This window comes from Neolamprologus brichardi, chromosome 22 (assembly GCF_056152115.1).
Source record: "Neolamprologus brichardi isolate AB-2024 chromosome 22, ASM5615211v1, whole genome shotgun sequence".
In the NCBI taxonomy this organism is placed as follows: Eukaryota; Metazoa; Chordata; class Actinopteri; order Cichliformes; family Cichlidae; genus Neolamprologus; species Neolamprologus brichardi.
Genome location: NC_142124.1, coordinates 21203197 through 21221343, shown reverse-complemented (window position 1 = coordinate 21221343; position 18147 = coordinate 21203197). Strand labels below are relative to the sequence as shown.

The window sequence follows — 18147 nt, the reverse complement described above, 5'->3', positions numbered from 1 at the left end:
TATCTTCTAGGTTAGTACTTAATGAATTGTAATATAATGAAATTAAAAGACACACATGAAATTCAGGGGATATCTCATAAACCTAATGCATACAAGTAATCATAAACACGAGTGCAATATTTGTCAAGAATAACGTATTTCTGGAGGGCTGACGTGGTTTAAATCAAACTTGGGCCGTATTTCTATCAAGCAAACAGCATCTGTTTTCAAGTACGCAGAGGCAGAGTGGATGGGAAGGGGGGGCCCTAAAGCACGTAAATGGAAAGATGAAAAGGCTGCAGGGGTGGTGAGGGATGAACATTAAAAACATTAAGAAGAGAGAATTACAGTGGCACCGAACAAGGTCTTCAAGGGAGTGCTGGGGGAGCTCAGCGAAAGAACAAAGGGAGAGCTTGAGGTATAGTGAAGCCTTCTGCGGATAGGACTCTAGATAAGTATCCGACACATGATCGTAAATCTCAAACCCCTTAGTCTGCAAGCTGAGGCCAGGGTCAGAGAGGAAAAGCGCAAAGAGAAACAGGGGGGGGTTGTAACACAGAAAAATAGATTGAAACAATAGCCATAAAAAACACTATTCTGAATCACTAAAACCAGATGTGATTCAGATACTTTAAACACAGAGGTGGAACTGGACGTGGCAACATGGAAAACGGCAACAATGATAAGTTCGCGTTCATTTCAAATGAAAATTTACCCGGAGGCCGTCATTAAAACCTGCTGCCTCTCAACAGGCATTCCTCACATTCTGTCTGCGTAGACAGCTCCAGTGAGTCATTTGTGCATCTAAAAACACTAATCACACCTTCAGAAACGGGAATGATGAGTGAGGTCATCCATACTCCTGTGGCGCAAATATTTGTCACAGCTGAACTGTCCAACGGTTGCTAGATACAGATACAGAGGTGGAAAAAATGTTTCTTTTTCTCTCCCTCTTGATTTCTCATCAAGAGAGCAGACCTCTCAATCATTACATCAATTTCTGCTGTATGCTCTATTTATCATTGTGATCTATCAATGTATTGTCCATATAGTTTGTCATTACATACATCTGGCTTCATGCAGCAAAACAAAAAAAAATGTCCTTTGTTCATGTGGCAAGTGGCAATTTCAAAGTCATGATGTCCTTGCATAAATAAACTACACAAGCTATATTGCTGTCTCTTTGTGTCAACCCTTTGATAGACTGGTGGCCTGTCGGATGAGTGGTTAAGAAAAATACTTCGGTTTAGGAACTAAAACAACTTTTGCGTTTACATTTGTCAAACAGGCGTGGCAAAACATGACACTGACATGTGGACTGGCAGTTATGTTACACAACACCCACAGAGAGCCCACGTGCAGTCACATAACTGCAGAAAGTAATCTGGGTTATTTCATGATCGTATACTCTAATGGATGATGTGCACCTTCTGATTTCCCAATAAGTGAAGTCTGCCAAATCAAAAGCATATTTGAAACAGATGATCTGTTGAATAGCATGTGGCTCACAGTTTTTGCACGCCAGGAAGAAAGCCCTTAAGAATGGGTCACATGATAAGAGGGGTTATCGGAACTGTGTCGTCAGAGCCAGAGGCCACAGTCATCATCAGCTTTACAGCCTTCTTACTGACAGACAGATTACCCATGGCAATAGGGGGCTATACTCACGCCAGGCCATTCAGCACTTAAGCTAAAAATCCAAACCAGAAATCAGTGATTTGCAAACCTCATAAAATCTTATTTTATTCACAACAGAACAGAGGAAACGTGGAAACATTTTACTGTTTAATGAGAAATTCTGGTTTATTTTTAATCTAATGGCAGTAACACATCTCGAATAAGTTGGGAGAAGGGAACAAAAGACTGAAAAAGTAAGACAAAAAGCTGAAGGAACATATTAACAGTAATTAGGTTGACTGGCATTGGTTCAGTAACATTATCAGGCATAGAAAGAGCTTCTCAGAAGTAAAGACGGGTAGAGGTTCACCAAAAAACTATCTACAATTAATCTACAACTTCACAATAATGTCCCTCAACATGAAACTGTGAAGACTTTAAATATCTCATTAAACATAACACATAATACAAAGTACATAATAATATCAAAAGACTGTCAAGGCTGAAAGTCAATTTTGAATCCTTGTGATCTTTAGGCTCTCAGGTGACACTGCATTAAAAGCAGATCTGTGAACACAAGGTGTTATTCATGAATTTAGGTTTAAGCTAAATTCAAGCAAAGAAGAAGCCATAACCTAGAAACGCTCATCTTCTCTTTGTCAAAGTTTTAAAATAGACTGAGGAAAAGTGTAAAAACAGCGTTATAGTCAGACAAATCAAAATTTGAAATTCTTTTTGGAAAAATATGGATGGTGCATCCTCCAGGCTAAAGAGAGGAAGGACCATTAGGTTTGTTATCAATGTTCAAAAGCTTCCATCTCAGATTTTACAGGGATGCACTAGTACCTATGGAATTAGCAGCTTGCAGGTGTCTGCATCTTTTAGAGCAACATACGTTCCCATCAGAGAAGGCCTTGCATATTTCAGCAAGACAATGCTGAACCGCATCCTGCATCTATTAAAACAGCATGGCTTCATAGTAGAAGAGTCCAAGTGCATTGGAGTCCAGATGTTTCACCAACTGAAAGCGTGTGAGGCATTGTGAAATAAAAAAAAACTAAAAAAAAGCAGCAGCTGGTCCCGTTCATGGACTGGGATGCTACACAGTGGGAAATATGGCCCTGTCCCAGTGCTTTCAAGAACTGCTGCAGCTATTAAATTCAAAATGACTTGATTGTTTTCTTAAAACGGTACACTTTTTCACTTTCAACCTTTTATATATTTTAAAATATGTCTTTATGAGATTTGCAAGTTATTGCATGTTTTTTTCTGCTTCTTGTTTTGTTTTGTTTTGGCTTGGTTTTTTATTTTTTTTATTTTTTATTTTTTGGACATATTACACAGCATCCCAGCTACGTCAGAACTGCGTTTGTAGATGCGTAGACCAAGGTGTTTCTTATAAATATCACATTTTTAAAAAAAACATATAGAATAATTTAATATCATAATTCAGACTAACTGAAATTTGAATAACTTGAATAAAATTATAATTGCTCTTATTTTTCTCAGGCCGTCGTTTCATACATGGTTATTTACATGCATGTAAATGTAAACATTTTAGTTACACTGTAAAGAAAACTTACAAGAAATCCTTGCAAAAACTAATAAACACTTTTATTTTAAAACAGTGCCCTGCCTTTACTGGGGTAATTTTTTGGAATGTTTTGTTCTGGCTCACTGTAAATCAAATTGTGATGCTAAAAAATGAATCGGGCCATTTGGTATCTTTGTTGAACACCTGTTTTTGCTTCCTGTCAACTTCCTGCTTTCAACAAAACTAAACCGAAAACACGCTGACTGGTTCATTCAGCAGCCTAATTAGGACATACATACCTCCTCAAACATATCCTTCAGAGAAGGATAATTAGTAGGGTCAGGAATTTCCTCCTGTTAAATTCGGCTGAAGATGTATGTGCATGTGTTTGACTGTCTTCATCACACACCGCCAGTGACGCATGCTTTCAGGGACCTTTAATACCTGCAGACACTGTGGTAACCATGTGTCCTAAGGCTGCTCAGAGAAGTTGTGAAATATGGTTGTTAATATGTTGGTAACAATGATACTGTCTGTGCTCCTGATGCTGCGGGGTCTTGGAGGGTCTGATGTACACGTCTTTGGGAAATCAGTCCGCAGCGGTAAAAACTTGCTCAGCAGCAATGACGGCACATATTCTGTGAGGAAACAGCCGCACCAAGAGGTAAGAAATAATTAGACCCATAACTTGTTAGTAAATGAGTAAAACATGTTTTGTGAACTGATTTAACATTTCAGAAATTGGTTAAAGTGTGAAAACCTCAAATAATCTTCAATTTCTTGAGCTTAAAAATGTAACCATGTGGTAATTTTAGCTGATGTACAAGATTGTTAAATGAATAGCTGAGGAGATTTTAAAAAAGGCAACTCAAATAGATAATCTTGGGCTCTCCAAAATTAGCTTTTGCAGACATTGTTTCACTTTTTTTGCAGAAAAGTATGGGGTATGAGCATAACCTATGGTGCCAACTAATGATTGCTTTTGCTGTGAACAGAAAAAAATTTTTTTAATGGATGTGGGAAAAAAAATGCCCTTGACCCAGTAGTGAACCAGCAAATGTTTGGCTTGCAAAACAACAGAAACAGTGCATAATGTGTATTATATTTCATCTGATCTCTTGTTTCTAGACTAAAAATGAAATCCACAGGAGCTTAGATCTCGAGAGCTTCAATATACACGTTGCTCCCACCACCAGCAAATTCAGCCTCCCGACCATCGTCAGGTTCTATCCGCCCACTGTCAAACCCCTCCACCAGCACGCCAACATGCCGTTGCGCTTTGGGAGACAGAGTGATCCCAGTGATGAAAAGACACCAAACTCCTCTCCCAACCTGCCCCAGAGGTTTGGAAGATCCTGGGAGGCAATTCGAGTGTGTGCAGAGTGCCCGAGCATCAGACGAGCACCGAACCAAGTGCTGTCTCAAAGATTTGAGAGGAATAGTCCCTACTGGAAGCTTCTAAGGACTGTTGCCAGTGAACAGTTATTAAACACTGGTTTGCACTGGTAGGTAAATGATGTTCTTAATGGTTTATCTATCTTCAACCTCGGGTGCACTCCTGAGAAGGGATGGGTGTCCCATTGTGCATTTGCAAACAGTGTGCTTTGTTCTTACAGGGCTGAAAACTTTGATTCAACAACTACCTCAGATGAAGAAACAGAGCTGGAAGAAAAAAAGAGTAAATAGTGATTTTTGTCTATAGGGCTCTGTAGGGTGTAAATATCAACATTTATTTATTTTACTGTATAGACAAGTGCTTAAAGTGAAACATTTGAGGAAAATCTTGTATGTCTCTTTAAATAAAGTTACACATATTGTGATGTAAAGCAAATTTTCATATTTCATACTGAGTTACAGAAATTTTTCTCTTACATCTGTCTTGACTTTGCACAGCATGAGCAATGTTTAAACCTCAGCCCTGCAATCACAAACTGTTCCGTCCTGATCCAAAGGAGTGTCAGTGGGCTGTGCCATTGGGAATAAAACTGATTTACACAAACATTAATATCCTGTGATGGTGGTCCATTCCTCCAGCTAATGCTGTGATTATCTCAGACATTGTTTAACTTGTTTTCATCAGTACTTCTTTGGAGAAATCATTTTATTGTTGAAATTTTTTTTAACCTTGCAGTTAACTATGTTAGCACCCGGCATCCACTGAAACCCTGCCAATACAGGAGCAACTTTACGGCATGTGAACCTGCAGTTCAGTGATTAACCACAAGGGGGAGACAAAAACCCAATCAAAGTGGCCACTGTGATCTTTCTGCTCAGCCTCTAGTTTGAAAAGTAATTCACTTTTTTCATAATAATTCTAGTAAATATATATTTAATAAAGATGCTTCCTTGTCTTCCTATAGTGGCGTGTAAATAAACTCCTCGTGTCCTGGAAACCACCAACTATATATGTGCATACTCTGTCAGTAGTGGGGGTATATTAGGGTAATATATACTGTTTCGACGGCCAAAGAGGTTAGAATACTGGTGATTGGTGCAATATCATGAGATAGTTTTAAAAAAATCTTTCTGACATTTTGTATTCAGTGTTTCGTATATCAGTGGCTAGGTTGATGTGGAGGTTAGCGCTGTCACCTCACTGCAAGAATTCAAACCTTCTCGGGGGCTTTGTTGGGTTTTCCTCTGGATTCAGTGTATGTGTGGGGTTAACTGCTTTCTAAGCTGGTTGTAGATGCAGATGTGAAATAGAAAATACTTGAAAGAGTAAATATACATAATTTGCAATAGCATTAAATAAAGTATGGCTATCCTGGAGCCAGTTTTACACCCTTTGCATTAGAGCCTTAGCTGGATAACACAACAAATAAAAAAATCTGTTGGCTGGCCTGGACAGTGTGGTTTTTAACAGATGAAAATAAGGAGCTGTGTTTATAAATCCATTATGGTTGCATAATGGTGACAAATGCATTTTAACCTGCAGACGAACCTTCAAATTGCAAGTGGGGATCACTGTAAAAATAGATTTAATAGAGGTGTTTATCAAAAGGAAAATTTATACTTTGTAAGTCTATCTCTAACACTTTAAAGAGTTATCTTACAAAACAGAAGGCTTATAGGGAAGGAAGTCCACATTAAAGCAAGGCAGTTGTGTTTCTTTAAAATCTTTATTCAATTAATGTCATTTCTTAAGTCCGAGCAGACAATTGCATTGCATTACTGTTAGTATTACAGAGTAAAGCAGGGAAGTTAACACACAAAACATTAAGCACACAGAAAACTCCCACACTCCCACTGTTTCCTTAGTACTGTGCATCCTGTACTACGGGCACTATCGCTTTGTTAGATAAAACTCTTTATGTCATCCACCGGTTAAAAATACATTCACACCTTTCTTGATTCACTGGAATGATTCTGAAAATGGTGACACTGGTTTTGTTACTCCAGACTGAGGGAAAATGTGACCACCTTGGCTGTGTGTTGGTCTCCCTCTAGTGGCCAATCATTGTACCGAATGAATGTCCTACTGAACCACTGCGTACTCAACCACCCCCATTATAAATTTGAGATCTTACTTTCTGAGCTTCAAACTATCCGGCGCAACGCTGAAGTTGAAGCTAAACACTGAACTTCTGTCCAGAGGTATTTCAGCCACAGTCCAATATCTGCAAGTTTTCCCTTTTGTTTGTTAACTGTTCATTTGTTTCTTTTTTATGTGTTTTTTGGGGGGATAAATGATGGCATAAATCTTTTCTCACTTTGACTTTTTAGCAAAAGCGAGTCACTCTTCCTGTTAAATAAACTATTTTAGATTTTTTTTTTTTTTTTAACTTGTTTTGTTGTTGTTGTTGTTTTACATGTTTTTGTTCCCAGAACATCTTGATCCACATTTCATAACTTGTGCATGAACAGCCTGGAAGTTGGTGAGTAATTTTTTGACTCTGGGCTACTGTTATATGTAAATATTTGTGTAGTATATTTCCACTTGCTTCACATGTTACTAGTTTGGGTGTGACTCATTCCAGGTTGCACACTTCGCTTGTGTCTCCTCCCAGCCACTGGTGATGGGGGGTGTCAAGAAAGGAAAGAAAGTGTTTGTGCAGAAATGCTCCCAGTGCCGCACAGTGGGAAAGGGGGAGTGCCACAAGGTGGGGCCCAACCTGTGGGGACTGTTTGGAAGGCAGACAGGGCAAGCACCTGGCTACTCCTATACACAGGCCAACATTGATACAGGTACCATTGCTGTGCAGAACTCATCTTGGTTAGACTGACAGATTGATTGATCTCCATGCATCTCAGCTTTGTGAAGCTTTGTGTCAGAGTCTTTTTTATATGAAAAGATGCAAATCAGATTGGTGGAAAATCAAAGCGGAGTGAATAAGCCAGTACTAGCTTCTTCTGTGAAAAAGTCAATCATAATCAATCTATCCTCTAAGAACTATTTCTTCATCTTTCAGCTGCTCCCTTTAGGGGTCGCTACAGTAAATCATCTGCCTCCATCTCATTCTATCCCTCAGCATCCTTTTCATTTATGCCATCCCCCTGCATGTCCTCACTACATCCACAAATCTCCTCCGCAGTCTTCCTCGTTTTCATATTCAACATCCTGACAGAACAAACCTTCATAATCGTATAAATTTCAGTAGAGCTTTGAATGTGAATTGTAATCTGCATTTTAACTCTTCTGTACTGGAATTTATGGGAGTTTCCCCTTGCAGTGCTCAGTAGTGTGTATATTTCTGCTATAATATTAAGAAAGGATATGTTTCCCATACCTGATGGCCAGAGCAGCAGGCCTGAACAGGTAGCACAGTAGCCAGCATTCTTCTCTGATTCACAGCTCTGCTCTGAGATGAGGTGATACAAGTTAAACGCACATATTACATACTTAAGAAGGCAGAATTGTGGAGACATAATTTTTTTTAATCTCAAAGAATTAATTTAATTATTGTGTTTTCTTTTTTAGATATTGTATGGGGTTAAGACACTCTGAATGTTTACCTAGAAAATCCAAAAAAGTACATTCCAGGCACCAAGATGATCTTCAGTGGCATCAGAAAGAAAAAAGAGAGAAAGGATATTATAGACTATTTAAAAGAAGCTTATGAGGCACATAAACTACTGCTGATCGATGCTTGTGTGGAACATTGTTAGAACTTTGTTTTCTGTTAACGTTCACTGTTCAAAAGTGTTTTCTGCTTAGATGTATCAATTTGGTCAGGCTTTGTGTAAGAGGTTTTTAATCATCTTTTCAAACCACTGGGTGTTACAGACTTCGATCATTACAGTGCTGCTCTTCACTTTCACTGAATTCATTTCTGTTTTTGTTTCTGTTCTTTGTTTTTTTATGGATAGCATGGTCAACAAATAGATTGCTGTTGTATTTTTTAAAAAGATAAGAGAATAAGGAACAATGTAAAGTGCTTAGATTAATTTAACAGGCCTCATTCTTTATACTGAGTTAGCATGCTATTTTACATTTGCCAAACACCATTGACTTTGACCTTGTAGTGTTTAGTTAATCTTATATTAAATTCTTGCATAAAAACACAGCTGGTGTGATTTTTTAAGGTTGCCATTTATTTTCTTGAAGCACTGCTTTGTTTTTAATATGTTTGGCTTCACCACACAGCACTAGGATTCTAGCAGACAAAAATTTAGATTGAGAGACTAATAATATATTCATAGAGCATATATTTTTGAAGGACAAATTACTTTGCAAATCAGAAGACGGTGTGCATTGGATGTGAAATTTAAACCTACCAACAGCTATCCTGAATCCTCTGGGTTTAAGATTACAGACGGATAAAAGTGAGCGGAGAGAGCAAATGAGTTAAGTTTTTCCAGCAGGTGTCTATCCTCCAGCAGTCCTCTGCTGGCTCCTCCATCACACACTGCTCATTATCACTGCACATCCTGATTACTATCAGTGATTTTGCCCTTTTGTGACACCAAATGACTGGATATACTAATCACAAAGGCTGGCTCTGTGATTGACTGCAAATTGGACACTTTTGAAGATGTGGTGGTGAGGAGATCATTGAACTATCTGCTATCCATTATGGAAAATCTTGGCCACCCGCTCCACCACTTACTAGACAGGCACCGAGCACCTGCTCTAACAGATTGCAAGGCTGGTAAAGTGTCTTGCACCAGGCCCTATTTGTCTAGCTGTCTATTTTCCTTTGTAATCTTTGAGCTTGCTTTCACATCTGGCAGGGTGGATGAAGTGCAGCCAGACACGAGTTGCTTACTCGTGTCTGGCATCCAAATAAAAGTTTTTATTAACACATAACATATTTCCTGCAGTATCCGAAGCAGCATTGCGTCTTATTTTATTCAAAGTGTTAATTGGTAAAAAGATAAAGACAAAATCCACGTTACAAACAATTATCACCAACAGGCTCGATCAATCAGCTGTTAGTGAAACTTTATTTTATTTTATTTTATTTTATTTTATTTTATTTTATTTTATTAAACGGACAAAGGTATCCAGCAGAGGGCGCCATTACTCCAATAAAGAGCTCACCACTGAAGACGCAGAACGTGCCAGGCCAGTGCAGGCACGCGCAAACTTAAATTGCGTTATGCGGCCAGCTGTCCTGAACCCGATCCAGATGACACAACAGTATATGGTCCCACCGCCGTGTCTGCTCCACTCAGTGGCTTCTCTCTCTGATGGGCTCTGAGGAGCGCCAAGAGAAAAACAAACCGTCCTCTGAGCTGCAATTGTGTTGTTATTGACCGGCGGTGAAGAAGCGGGTCGATAAGTGGATCGGATTTATTAGCTCTCCAGATTGGCTACACAAATGTCAGAGGAGCCACAGTCCTCGGGACTGCACAGCGCGCATCTCATTTAGACGAAAGGAGCGCCAGACGGCGTGTCTACAACAAGTGCAGCGCAATTTCGAGCTGAAGGTAAAGAGATCGCGCAAATGAAATCCACGGAATGATATTTATTAGTGGTTTAGGGCTGTGGTGTCGTTTCGACAGCATGTACTGTTTAATCAATAGGCTGCGAGAAGAAGAAGTGAGCGCCAGTGACGATGTGATATGGAGTGACACGTGAGCCTTTATCAGCATCTTTATGCAAAGCCACCCTCTTTCTCTCTCTCTCTCTCCCTCCTGTTATTGACCTGCATTGACCGCATGCAGTGTGAGCGTGTTAAAATGGTTTGTGTGAATGAATCTTACTATTGTTGACCAGCAGTGGCCTCCCCTCTGTCTAATTCTGGCACAGAGGGTGGGTAGGTGATGGTGGTAGTGGTGGTGCATGGCTGGAATTACAGCGGTGTTTAAATCTGCTGCAGTGTGGAGCTGCAACAAGTTTATGATGCTATAAGGAGAGAGAGAGGCCGTAGTGGACTGAAGTGATGAAATAGTGACACCCTCAAAAGGGAATAAGGAAAAGTGACAGGTGCCAACTACTGCAGTAAGCTCAGGGAACAGAAATAGAGTGTACTGTGTGTATAACCGGCTGCCCTGTGTGCGTTTTAGGAAAAGTAATCCAGCAGCATGGACCTGGAGATTATTGCAGTTACCTTTCTCATCCTTCTGTCTCCTGCGTGGGCCTCATCTCATCACTCCTATATGGACAGCATCCTCTCAGCCCGCTCAGGTAAGTCCAGCTTTGTGTGTGTGTGTGTGCATGTTCCACTCCATCTGATGCGCACTGCTCTCTTTTCTCCTCTCAGCCTTCAGGTTCCTGGCCGAGCCAATGAGGTTTGACCCCTGTTGTCTCATGTCACCTCCTCCACCACCACTCTTCCCTCCTCCACCTCAGCTTTGGAAGAGGGGCGGCCCTGTACGTCTTGACAAACACACCTGTTTCTATACAGCCTCCCCTACCTGCCCGATGTAGGCCACTGACTTAAAAAGAACTTTCTCTCTGATTGTGTGTTTACTGATCGAATGAAGGACAGCAACAGCCTGTTGGAGCCGAGTGTTTTCGGAGGGGAGGTGCAGATAAAACCAAAGCCTGTGATACCAGAATGTCCGCCTGGACCTCCGGGACCTCCAGGTCCGTCTGGCCCAGAGGTAAGGCTTTACTTCAAAATAAATAAATAAATAGGCTTCTGCACAAAATCATTCTCTAAAAGCAATTCAGCCTGATTTAGCCACAGAGCATCCATCTGACAGCAAAACCATTCTAAGACAGCAGGTGGACATATTGTTAAACAAGCGCAAACCTTTTTAGTATTGATTTTTCTACAAAAGTACCATGCTCATTATGGGATATGTGAGATTTATATAAATCTGGTGACTTTTTTCAGGGTCATAGTGGATTGCCTGGCATAAGAGGACCAAAGGGAGAGAAGGTGTGTGTGTGTGTTTTGAGGGTTTTGTTTGAGGGGTGGGGGTGAGTGAATTGTGTCTCTAATGCAGTTTTCTGTAAAAGCATTTGTGTTTGTGTGTGTCCTTGTGCTCTTCTCCTGCCCCTCCATTTGTCCTCCTCCAGGGAGAAATTGGACGTCCAGGGTTAAAGGTGAGCTGCTCATCCTCTCCTGCACATCTTGTGCTCCTCAGCTCTCTCCGGTCCATCTCGTCATCTTGTCCTTGGTGTAATGGGATCAGGATTTTCCCCACTGTCTGCCTCTATTCTCCCCCCTGGATGCATCCTGGAGCTCTGTGATGTGATTTGTCTATTGATGTGCTCAGAATATCCTCTGCAGCTGCTAAATGGGTCCCGCTGCTTTAGTCCCAGAAGATGCTCGGCCTGCAGCAAACTTTGATCCCTAGTTGTCCCCTCACTTTGCTGTTCCTTTTTTCTCCTCTGCTCCGGCTTCCTCTCTCCGTATTTCTTTTTCCTTGGCCTTGCTCCAGTAGCTCTCGTACCAAACTCTAGTCCTGCTGATCCAGCCTCTCCAGCACTCTACTTCTGCACTTTAATCACTCTAAGTGCCTTTGCTCTTCGTGATAAATCACTCCACACACACACACACATACACACAGCAGGTCGGTAGAGTCTCTACGGGCTGCGGTTTTAATGAAAGGCAGTTAAATGAAAGCACATTGCTTAGCATGGCAGCAGCTCTGCAATGCTTGTCCGGGTGTCACGGAGATGTTCGGCTGTTGTCTATCATGTTTGGCTCTTTTGCCCAGAACCCAGATCGATTAGGCTTTCATTCCTGTCCAGTAATTAGCAGTGCTTCTAGAGCTAAGTCTGAGTTGGAGGTCGGACTCTAAATGAGTTTGCAGCAAAATTCTTCGTGCAGTTTCAGATTAGACGAGCAGCTTTTTGTGTTCACATCACTTTTACTAAAGCGGGCAGAGAAACTGTTACTGGTATTGATGTTTTTGTAGGGTCGTACTGGAGCTCCAGGGCTGCCAGGCAAACAAGGACTTCCAGGATGGCCTGGCCCACAGGGGCCCAAGGTAAGTGTCATGACTCTCCCTCCAGGCACAGACACCTTTTTGGGTACACTTTGTTTTTTACTCCTGACACCAGAAATACATCTAGTTGTATTTTTTCTAAGGGTGAGAAAGGGGACCCCGGACTCATGGGATTACCAGGACTGAGGGGACCACCTGGAATAAAGGTTAGTGGCATGTTTACAGGACTACCTGTTTGATTCTTATTAAGTCTTCTCTCTCTGATGTACTCTTGTCTCTTACTCTGTCTTTTCAGGGTTTACGTGGTTACAAAGGGGAGAAGGCAAGTTCTGTGTCACATCCTCTAACTAACTGCTCTTACTAAAAAAGTGTCATATACACATTTTCTCTTTCTTCCCTCGTCCCAATTCTTTTTTTATAAGGGAGTTCGAGGCGATCCTGGACCAGTAGGCCTAAAAGGCGATAAGGTTTGATACACTCCTTTTTTTTTTTTTAAATTTAAAATTAAAATGATTTCAGACCTTTTTCTTAGTTTGGCTGTTTCAGAGCCCAAATAAATTACTGTTAAGTATTTCATATACATGTTATGATAAAGTCAGTGTTCTCACAACAAGCTCCCATTCTGTCTCTGAACAGGGTTCAATTGGTTTGCCTGGGATGCTTGGACAGAAGGTAAGAGTAAATAAAGACTTAAGAAAATTAAAGATTTGCTTTTTATCCAGTTATTCCTCAATTTTGCTTCTCTCAAAGGGCGAGAAAGGACCAAAGGGAGAGCCAGGAACATCAGGGAAGAGAGGACCAACTGGGCGTCCGGGGAAGAGAGGCAAACAGGTGAAAAAAATAAACGTTCTTAAAACAGTTTTGGAAAATATAGCCAGTGAAGTGGGGTCTTTTACCTCACACACACACTCACTGATGCTGTTCCCATTGATTATCACTTTTTTTTGTTGCATAATTGATTTGTAATCTACTTTCTGGTATTTTATAATTTGCACAGGGTTTGAAGGGTCAGACTGGGGCCACTGGATTAATGGGCCCTCCCGGACCTCCAGGTCCTACTGGCCACCCTGGGCCACCTGGTCCTCCTGCATCAGGTATAGTAGCTCACAGACATGACACAATCAGAAGCAGTATCCCACCGGCTGCTTGTGTGTTATCCAAGTTTATTTTTGTAAACTCTGTGTTTCTTATAGGTCTCTATCTAGTAGGGGAAAAGGGGGATAAGGGTCTTCCTGGTCCACCGGGTCACTGTAACTGTGAAGGTGCTCTCGGACCAAATAATGCTCCTTTTGGAAGTTACACACAGCGGCGGAGTGGAAATAAAGTCACAGCGGTAAAACCACACCCTGTCACAATACTGTTATTGAGTATTTAAATCGGCATGCTTTCACTGATCAATGTGTGTGTGTGTGTGTGTGCATGTGTTTCATATTCACCACAAGATATTTGTGGTAAACAGTGAGGAGGAGATGGACCATCTACAACAAGAGAATGCAATAGCATTCAGGAAGGATCAGAGGATGCTTTATTTTAACGACAAAGATGGATGGAAGCCCATACAGGTAATTTCAAAGCATTTGCAGCACTGAGCAGCAAGTCAACTGTATGACTATATGTACTGATGAAGGCAACGGTATGAGGCCGAAAGCGCTAGAAGAAAGTGGGGTTTTTTTGTAGATGGTACACAAAAGCTTTCCAGAAAATAAACTGCAACTTTAGCCTCAATGCTTTGATATCTTACATGCAAACCACTAGACTCAGAGGAAGTTGGAGCTTGTTCTTTCAATTTTTCTAGCCCTTCCAGCCATACCAGTCTACTGAGAAAGTCCCAGACAGAGTTGGCGTGTGTGGAGATGGAAAGGTGCAAGCCCAGCACGGAGAGGAGTGTGATGATGGAAACCAGATTGTCACAGATTCTTGCCTCAGTGAGTTCTGTGTTTGCTTTGTTAACTCGCACACCTGCAGAAATAGCCTGTAGAGGTTGAAAACTCATATAATGCAAGATGTCCCACTTTGCTTATGTTTCTTTATCTCTTACAAATATCCAGCTTATGTGAATTTAGACGAAACTGCTTTTCATTTGTCTAAATTTTAAAAAAAGAAAGTCTCCAACTGTAAAGTAGATTGGTTTTGCTGCTGATGAGGTACCCTGCAGAGCATAACTCCAGTACACCACAGAGTCTGATCCCACATGGCATAGGATGAAAGCTAGTAAGCACTGTGAGACCTTTCCTTGATCTTTCATTAATCTCAACCCCCCTCTTTTTTCTGCTGCCATCCTCTCCCTACTCTCTGCTTCTGTTCAATTAAATTAGCAAGAAAATGCTGTATTGGCATTACTGAAGCAGACTGCAGTGCCAAAGAAATTAGTAATGTCTTCTCTCTCCCTACCCTCCTCTGCCTCCTGCTGCCTCTCACCTCCTTTCCCTTGTGACAGACTGTAAGTGGGCCTACTGTGGAGATGGCTACAGGCATGAAGGAATAGAGGAGTGCGATGGAAAAGACTTTGGTTACCAAACCTGCAAGTCTTATCTCCCTGGGTATGTTCACAGACAGCTCTCAGAACACAAATGTAGTGTCCATTCATTTAGACTTGCTCCAGAGACCAGATAACTCAAGAGGAATCCATTAAAGTGTCAAAAACTGCAATATGGGACTATTTGGAGCCATTTTCACATGGCCATTTGAGAAACTGAAGTTTTTGGCACACATTCACGTTGATTTCAGTTTTCAATCTCAGATTTTGTACTGTGTTAGCAACTAGTGAGCTAGTTACTGCATCATCTTTTGTCTTCTTGCAGTGTAGTAATCAGTGTTAGGGTGACGTAGTGAAATTTAAACATGTTTTGTGAGCAGCACAGTGGAGTTTGCATGTTCTCTGCAGCTACTCTGGGTCATCCCACAGTCCAGAGACGTGCATGGATTAGGTTAACTGGCAATTCTAAATTGGCCCTGGGTGTCAATGTGATTGTGAACGGTTGCCTGCCTCTCTCTGTTAGCCCTGCAATAGACTGTCCAAGTTGTACACAGCTGGTATATGCTCAAACCCGTGATGTAACACAGTATATCTCATTTCTATATCATAGCACAGTTTGGGGTTTTCAGTGCCGTACTTTATTTGGGCCAGGATTTCTGTGAGTCCTGACTTTAAAAAATATAAAACATAAAATGTTATTAGTGAGCCATATAGATGCTCACATGCAGATTTTTTTGTTTTTTAACATGTTTTTTTAACTCCTTTTTATGGACTATGATGGCCTCATAATTTCTTATATAGTTAAGAACCTTCAGAGGCCTAAAATGCACATGTGTGACAAGCAGTGTTGGTCAAGTTACTTGAAAAAAGTAATCAGTAACTAATTACCGATTACTTTCCCAAAAAAGTAATCCTGTTACTTTACTGATTACTTATTTTCAAAAGTAATTAATTACTTAGTTACTTAGTTACTTTTTAAAAACACGATTTACAACCTGAATAGGTGATAAAGCAATAGATCTTTCAGCCCAATTCTACTTTTTCTACATAATCCATCATACAAAATGTAATCAAATGGAAAAGCCCCTTTTTAAAACTTGTTTTATTAGTTTTAACCTTTTAACTTTATGCATCAAGCAAAAAATTTAAATTATATGCAACATTCTCTGTCTGGAAGAAATTAGTTTAACATTTAAACCTATTTTCTGCACATTCCAGCACATAAATTTTTTTTTTTTTTGTGTGTGTGTGTGTTTACACTCACTCTTTCAAATAGATGCAAGTAAAACACAGCAGAAAATAAATAACATCAAAGACTAGTGGTTCTGTTGCTCTATTTTCACCTGTAAAGCAGGAGTAGGGTAGGCAGAGGTTTGCCCTTGTGCAGGTGTGCCGCAGCGGTCAGTTGAAGAATCCGCGAGTTTCTCTGTGAGTTTCCCATTACGTGGTAGTGCACTCGGTGCTTGCTCGGAAGTTTAGGGGTTTTTTTCGCTGTAAAAAGAAGTTTTCTTCCCACGCACAACGGACACTAATGTTTTGTCACTTTTTATGGAATCAAACTCAAAGTAAGGTCAGTACTTCCACGCTTTAAATGCTGCACGCTCATACTCTCCCCCGCACTCAATATATTATCCACTGTTGATCTGCACACAGCTGTTGTCACGAACGTTGCACTTGCTTACGTCACTGTCATGAGACATTCTCGCAAAAAAATCACGGTTTTAGTAACGCAGTAACACAGCGTTCCTACGGGAAAGTAACGGTAATCTAATTACCGTTTTTGCAATAGTAATCCCTTACTTTACTCGTTACCTGGAAAAAAAGTAATCAGATTACAGTAACGCGTTACAAGCAACGCGTTACTGCCCATCTCTGGTGACAAGTTCAGTTGCTCAGGTCCTGGGTCCTCTACAGCGAAGAAAGTTCAACATACCCAGGTTGTCTGATGTGGATTCACTAAATGCAGCGCTGCTGTAAAAAGGACAAAAGACAAAAGATTAATTTTGAACCACCTAAACAAAACACAGGGTTAACCCTGAAGTTAAGGATAAGCCAAAATCCTGCTTTGTAAAACAGGCCTCTGTTGGTATAGGATTAGTTTGCAAAGATACAAACAAATACAGAGAGAGCGTTTTTGTAAGTATAGTAAGTGTTACTGTATGAATATAAGAGCTCATCTAATGGTGGGTCTGCTTTGAGAAATAAGTCAGTATGCTTATCTTCCAAAAATAGTCCTCTCATGATAACTGTAAGACAATGCAGCGCATCAATTGCACGTATTACAAACCAGTTTTTGTGTCTCCTGCAGGTCCTTTGGGCATCTCAAATGCACCGACTCATGCCTCATTGATTCTACTGGCTGCAAGTACTTCACCTGAATTCAGAGGTTTGAAAACAGCCTCAGTGGATCTTTGCAAATCCTCTTGATGATCAATGTGATCAAAGGGATTGTACTTCAGATTTCAACTGAAGTCTCACCACTTAAAAAAAAAAAAATTAATTAATTAATAAATAACCGACAGACTGAGAAAGAGTAGTTAAGGGAAGCTCTTGTGCCTGTTCTGAGCCACGAAAGGTCACGGGAGGTGTAATCTCTAATTGACCTCAGAAAACAGCTCTTTGATAGTGTCACTTCATCGGCTGCAGCACTGTTACGGACACTGGAACTGTTGGGAAACGTTTTAATGATTTCATGTTTGTATCATACGAAATAGTTGTCTATGACTTGCTGACTGTTAATGCAGAAATAAGCTGTGTTATAAAGCACTTTTTAATATGAAAAAGATATAGAGATATATGTACTGTAGTATACAAATCAGGGGTGTGTAAGTGTGTTTATTCCTGTGCAATATATTACAAAAAAATGCAGTATATTGATGAAGTGCAATGCTGTCATATTGCATGTAAATGTGTTTTTTTTAGTGCACGACAGACCGCTTTAACCAATGCTGTAAATATCCAAGCCAAAGTGAGGCCTTTTAGAAATGAATGTCCAAATAACTCAGATGGAAGAGATGGGAAAAAACGAATGTCATCCAAAAAAGGATCATATTTGATTATTGCAGCAGCATGTGGGGGATACATCAAATCATTCATTAAACTGTAATTAGCTGATAATCTGCCTGCATGACTGTACGTTTCATGAAGCACTGTACACTAATAAAGATTCATTCAGATGTTGCCAAAGGAAAGTTGTGAGGGGGACTGTCTGTGGGTGGGGCTGCCGAAAAACGATCAGCCAATCAGAGGAAAA

The 18147-nt window shown here is 40.5% G+C and overlaps 3 protein-coding genes across 3 annotated transcripts; all 3 read left to right on the top strand.

Annotated features, from left to right (window-relative positions):
- Positions 1 to 3629: 3629 nt before the first annotated feature.
- npvf (neuropeptide VF precursor) lies at positions 3630 to 4884 on the top strand. Its single transcript, XM_006788075.3, has 3 exons — positions 3630 to 3794; positions 4259 to 4635; positions 4747 to 4884. The coding sequence occupies exons 1-3, from the start codon at positions 3630 to 3632 to the stop codon at positions 4814 to 4816; spliced, it is 612 nt and encodes a 203-aa protein (XP_006788138.2). The 3' UTR covers positions 4817 to 4884.
- A 2265-nt stretch (positions 4885 to 7149) lies between these two features.
- On the top strand, positions 7150 to 8239 carry LOC102789874 (cytochrome c-a-like). The gene is given in 2 exon segments (XM_035906535.2): positions 7150 to 7318; positions 8052 to 8239. Coding segments are annotated over 2 exon segments (357 nt in total).
- A 1384-nt stretch (positions 8240 to 9623) lies between these two features.
- wu:fc38h03 (uncharacterized) lies at positions 9624 to 18078 on the top strand. Its single transcript, XM_087834806.1, has 18 exons — positions 9624 to 10003; positions 10583 to 10703; positions 10780 to 10889; positions 11003 to 11122; positions 11359 to 11403; positions 11544 to 11570; positions 12389 to 12460; positions 12562 to 12624; positions 12714 to 12740; positions 12841 to 12885; positions 13055 to 13090; positions 13169 to 13249; positions 13416 to 13512; positions 13612 to 13751; positions 13861 to 13980; positions 14214 to 14343; positions 14856 to 14958; positions 17203 to 18078. The coding sequence occupies exons 2-18, from the start codon at positions 10601 to 10603 to the stop codon at positions 17270 to 17272; spliced, it is 1389 nt and encodes a 462-aa protein (XP_087690932.1). The 5' UTR covers positions 9624 to 10003; positions 10583 to 10600; the 3' UTR covers positions 17273 to 18078.
- Positions 18079 to 18147: the final 69 nt, after the last annotated feature.

Bases quoted from the DNA above. Each gene is read 5' to 3' on its own strand.
- wu:fc38h03 (XM_087834806.1), top strand. From the start codon at position 10,601: ATGGACCTGGAGATTATTGCAGTTACCTTTCTCATCCTTCTGTCTCCT. The intron at 11,123-11,358 runs GTAAGGCTTTAC...GACTTTTTTCAG, and splicing joins CAGGTCCGTCTGGCCCAGAG to GGTCATAGTGGATTGCCTGG. The intron at 13,752-13,860 runs GTAAAACCACAC...ATTCACCACAAG, and splicing joins GTGGAAATAAAGTCACAGCG to ATATTTGTGGTAAACAGTGA.
- npvf (XM_006788075.3), top strand. From the start codon at position 3,630: ATGGTTGTTAATATGTTGGTAACAATGATACTGTCTGTGCTCCTGATG. The intron at 3,795-4,258 runs GTAAGAAATAAT...TCTTGTTTCTAG, and splicing joins GGAAACAGCCGCACCAAGAG to ACTAAAAATGAAATCCACAG. The intron at 4,636-4,746 runs GTAGGTAAATGA...TTGTTCTTACAG, and splicing joins TTAAACACTGGTTTGCACTG to GGCTGAAAACTTTGATTCAA.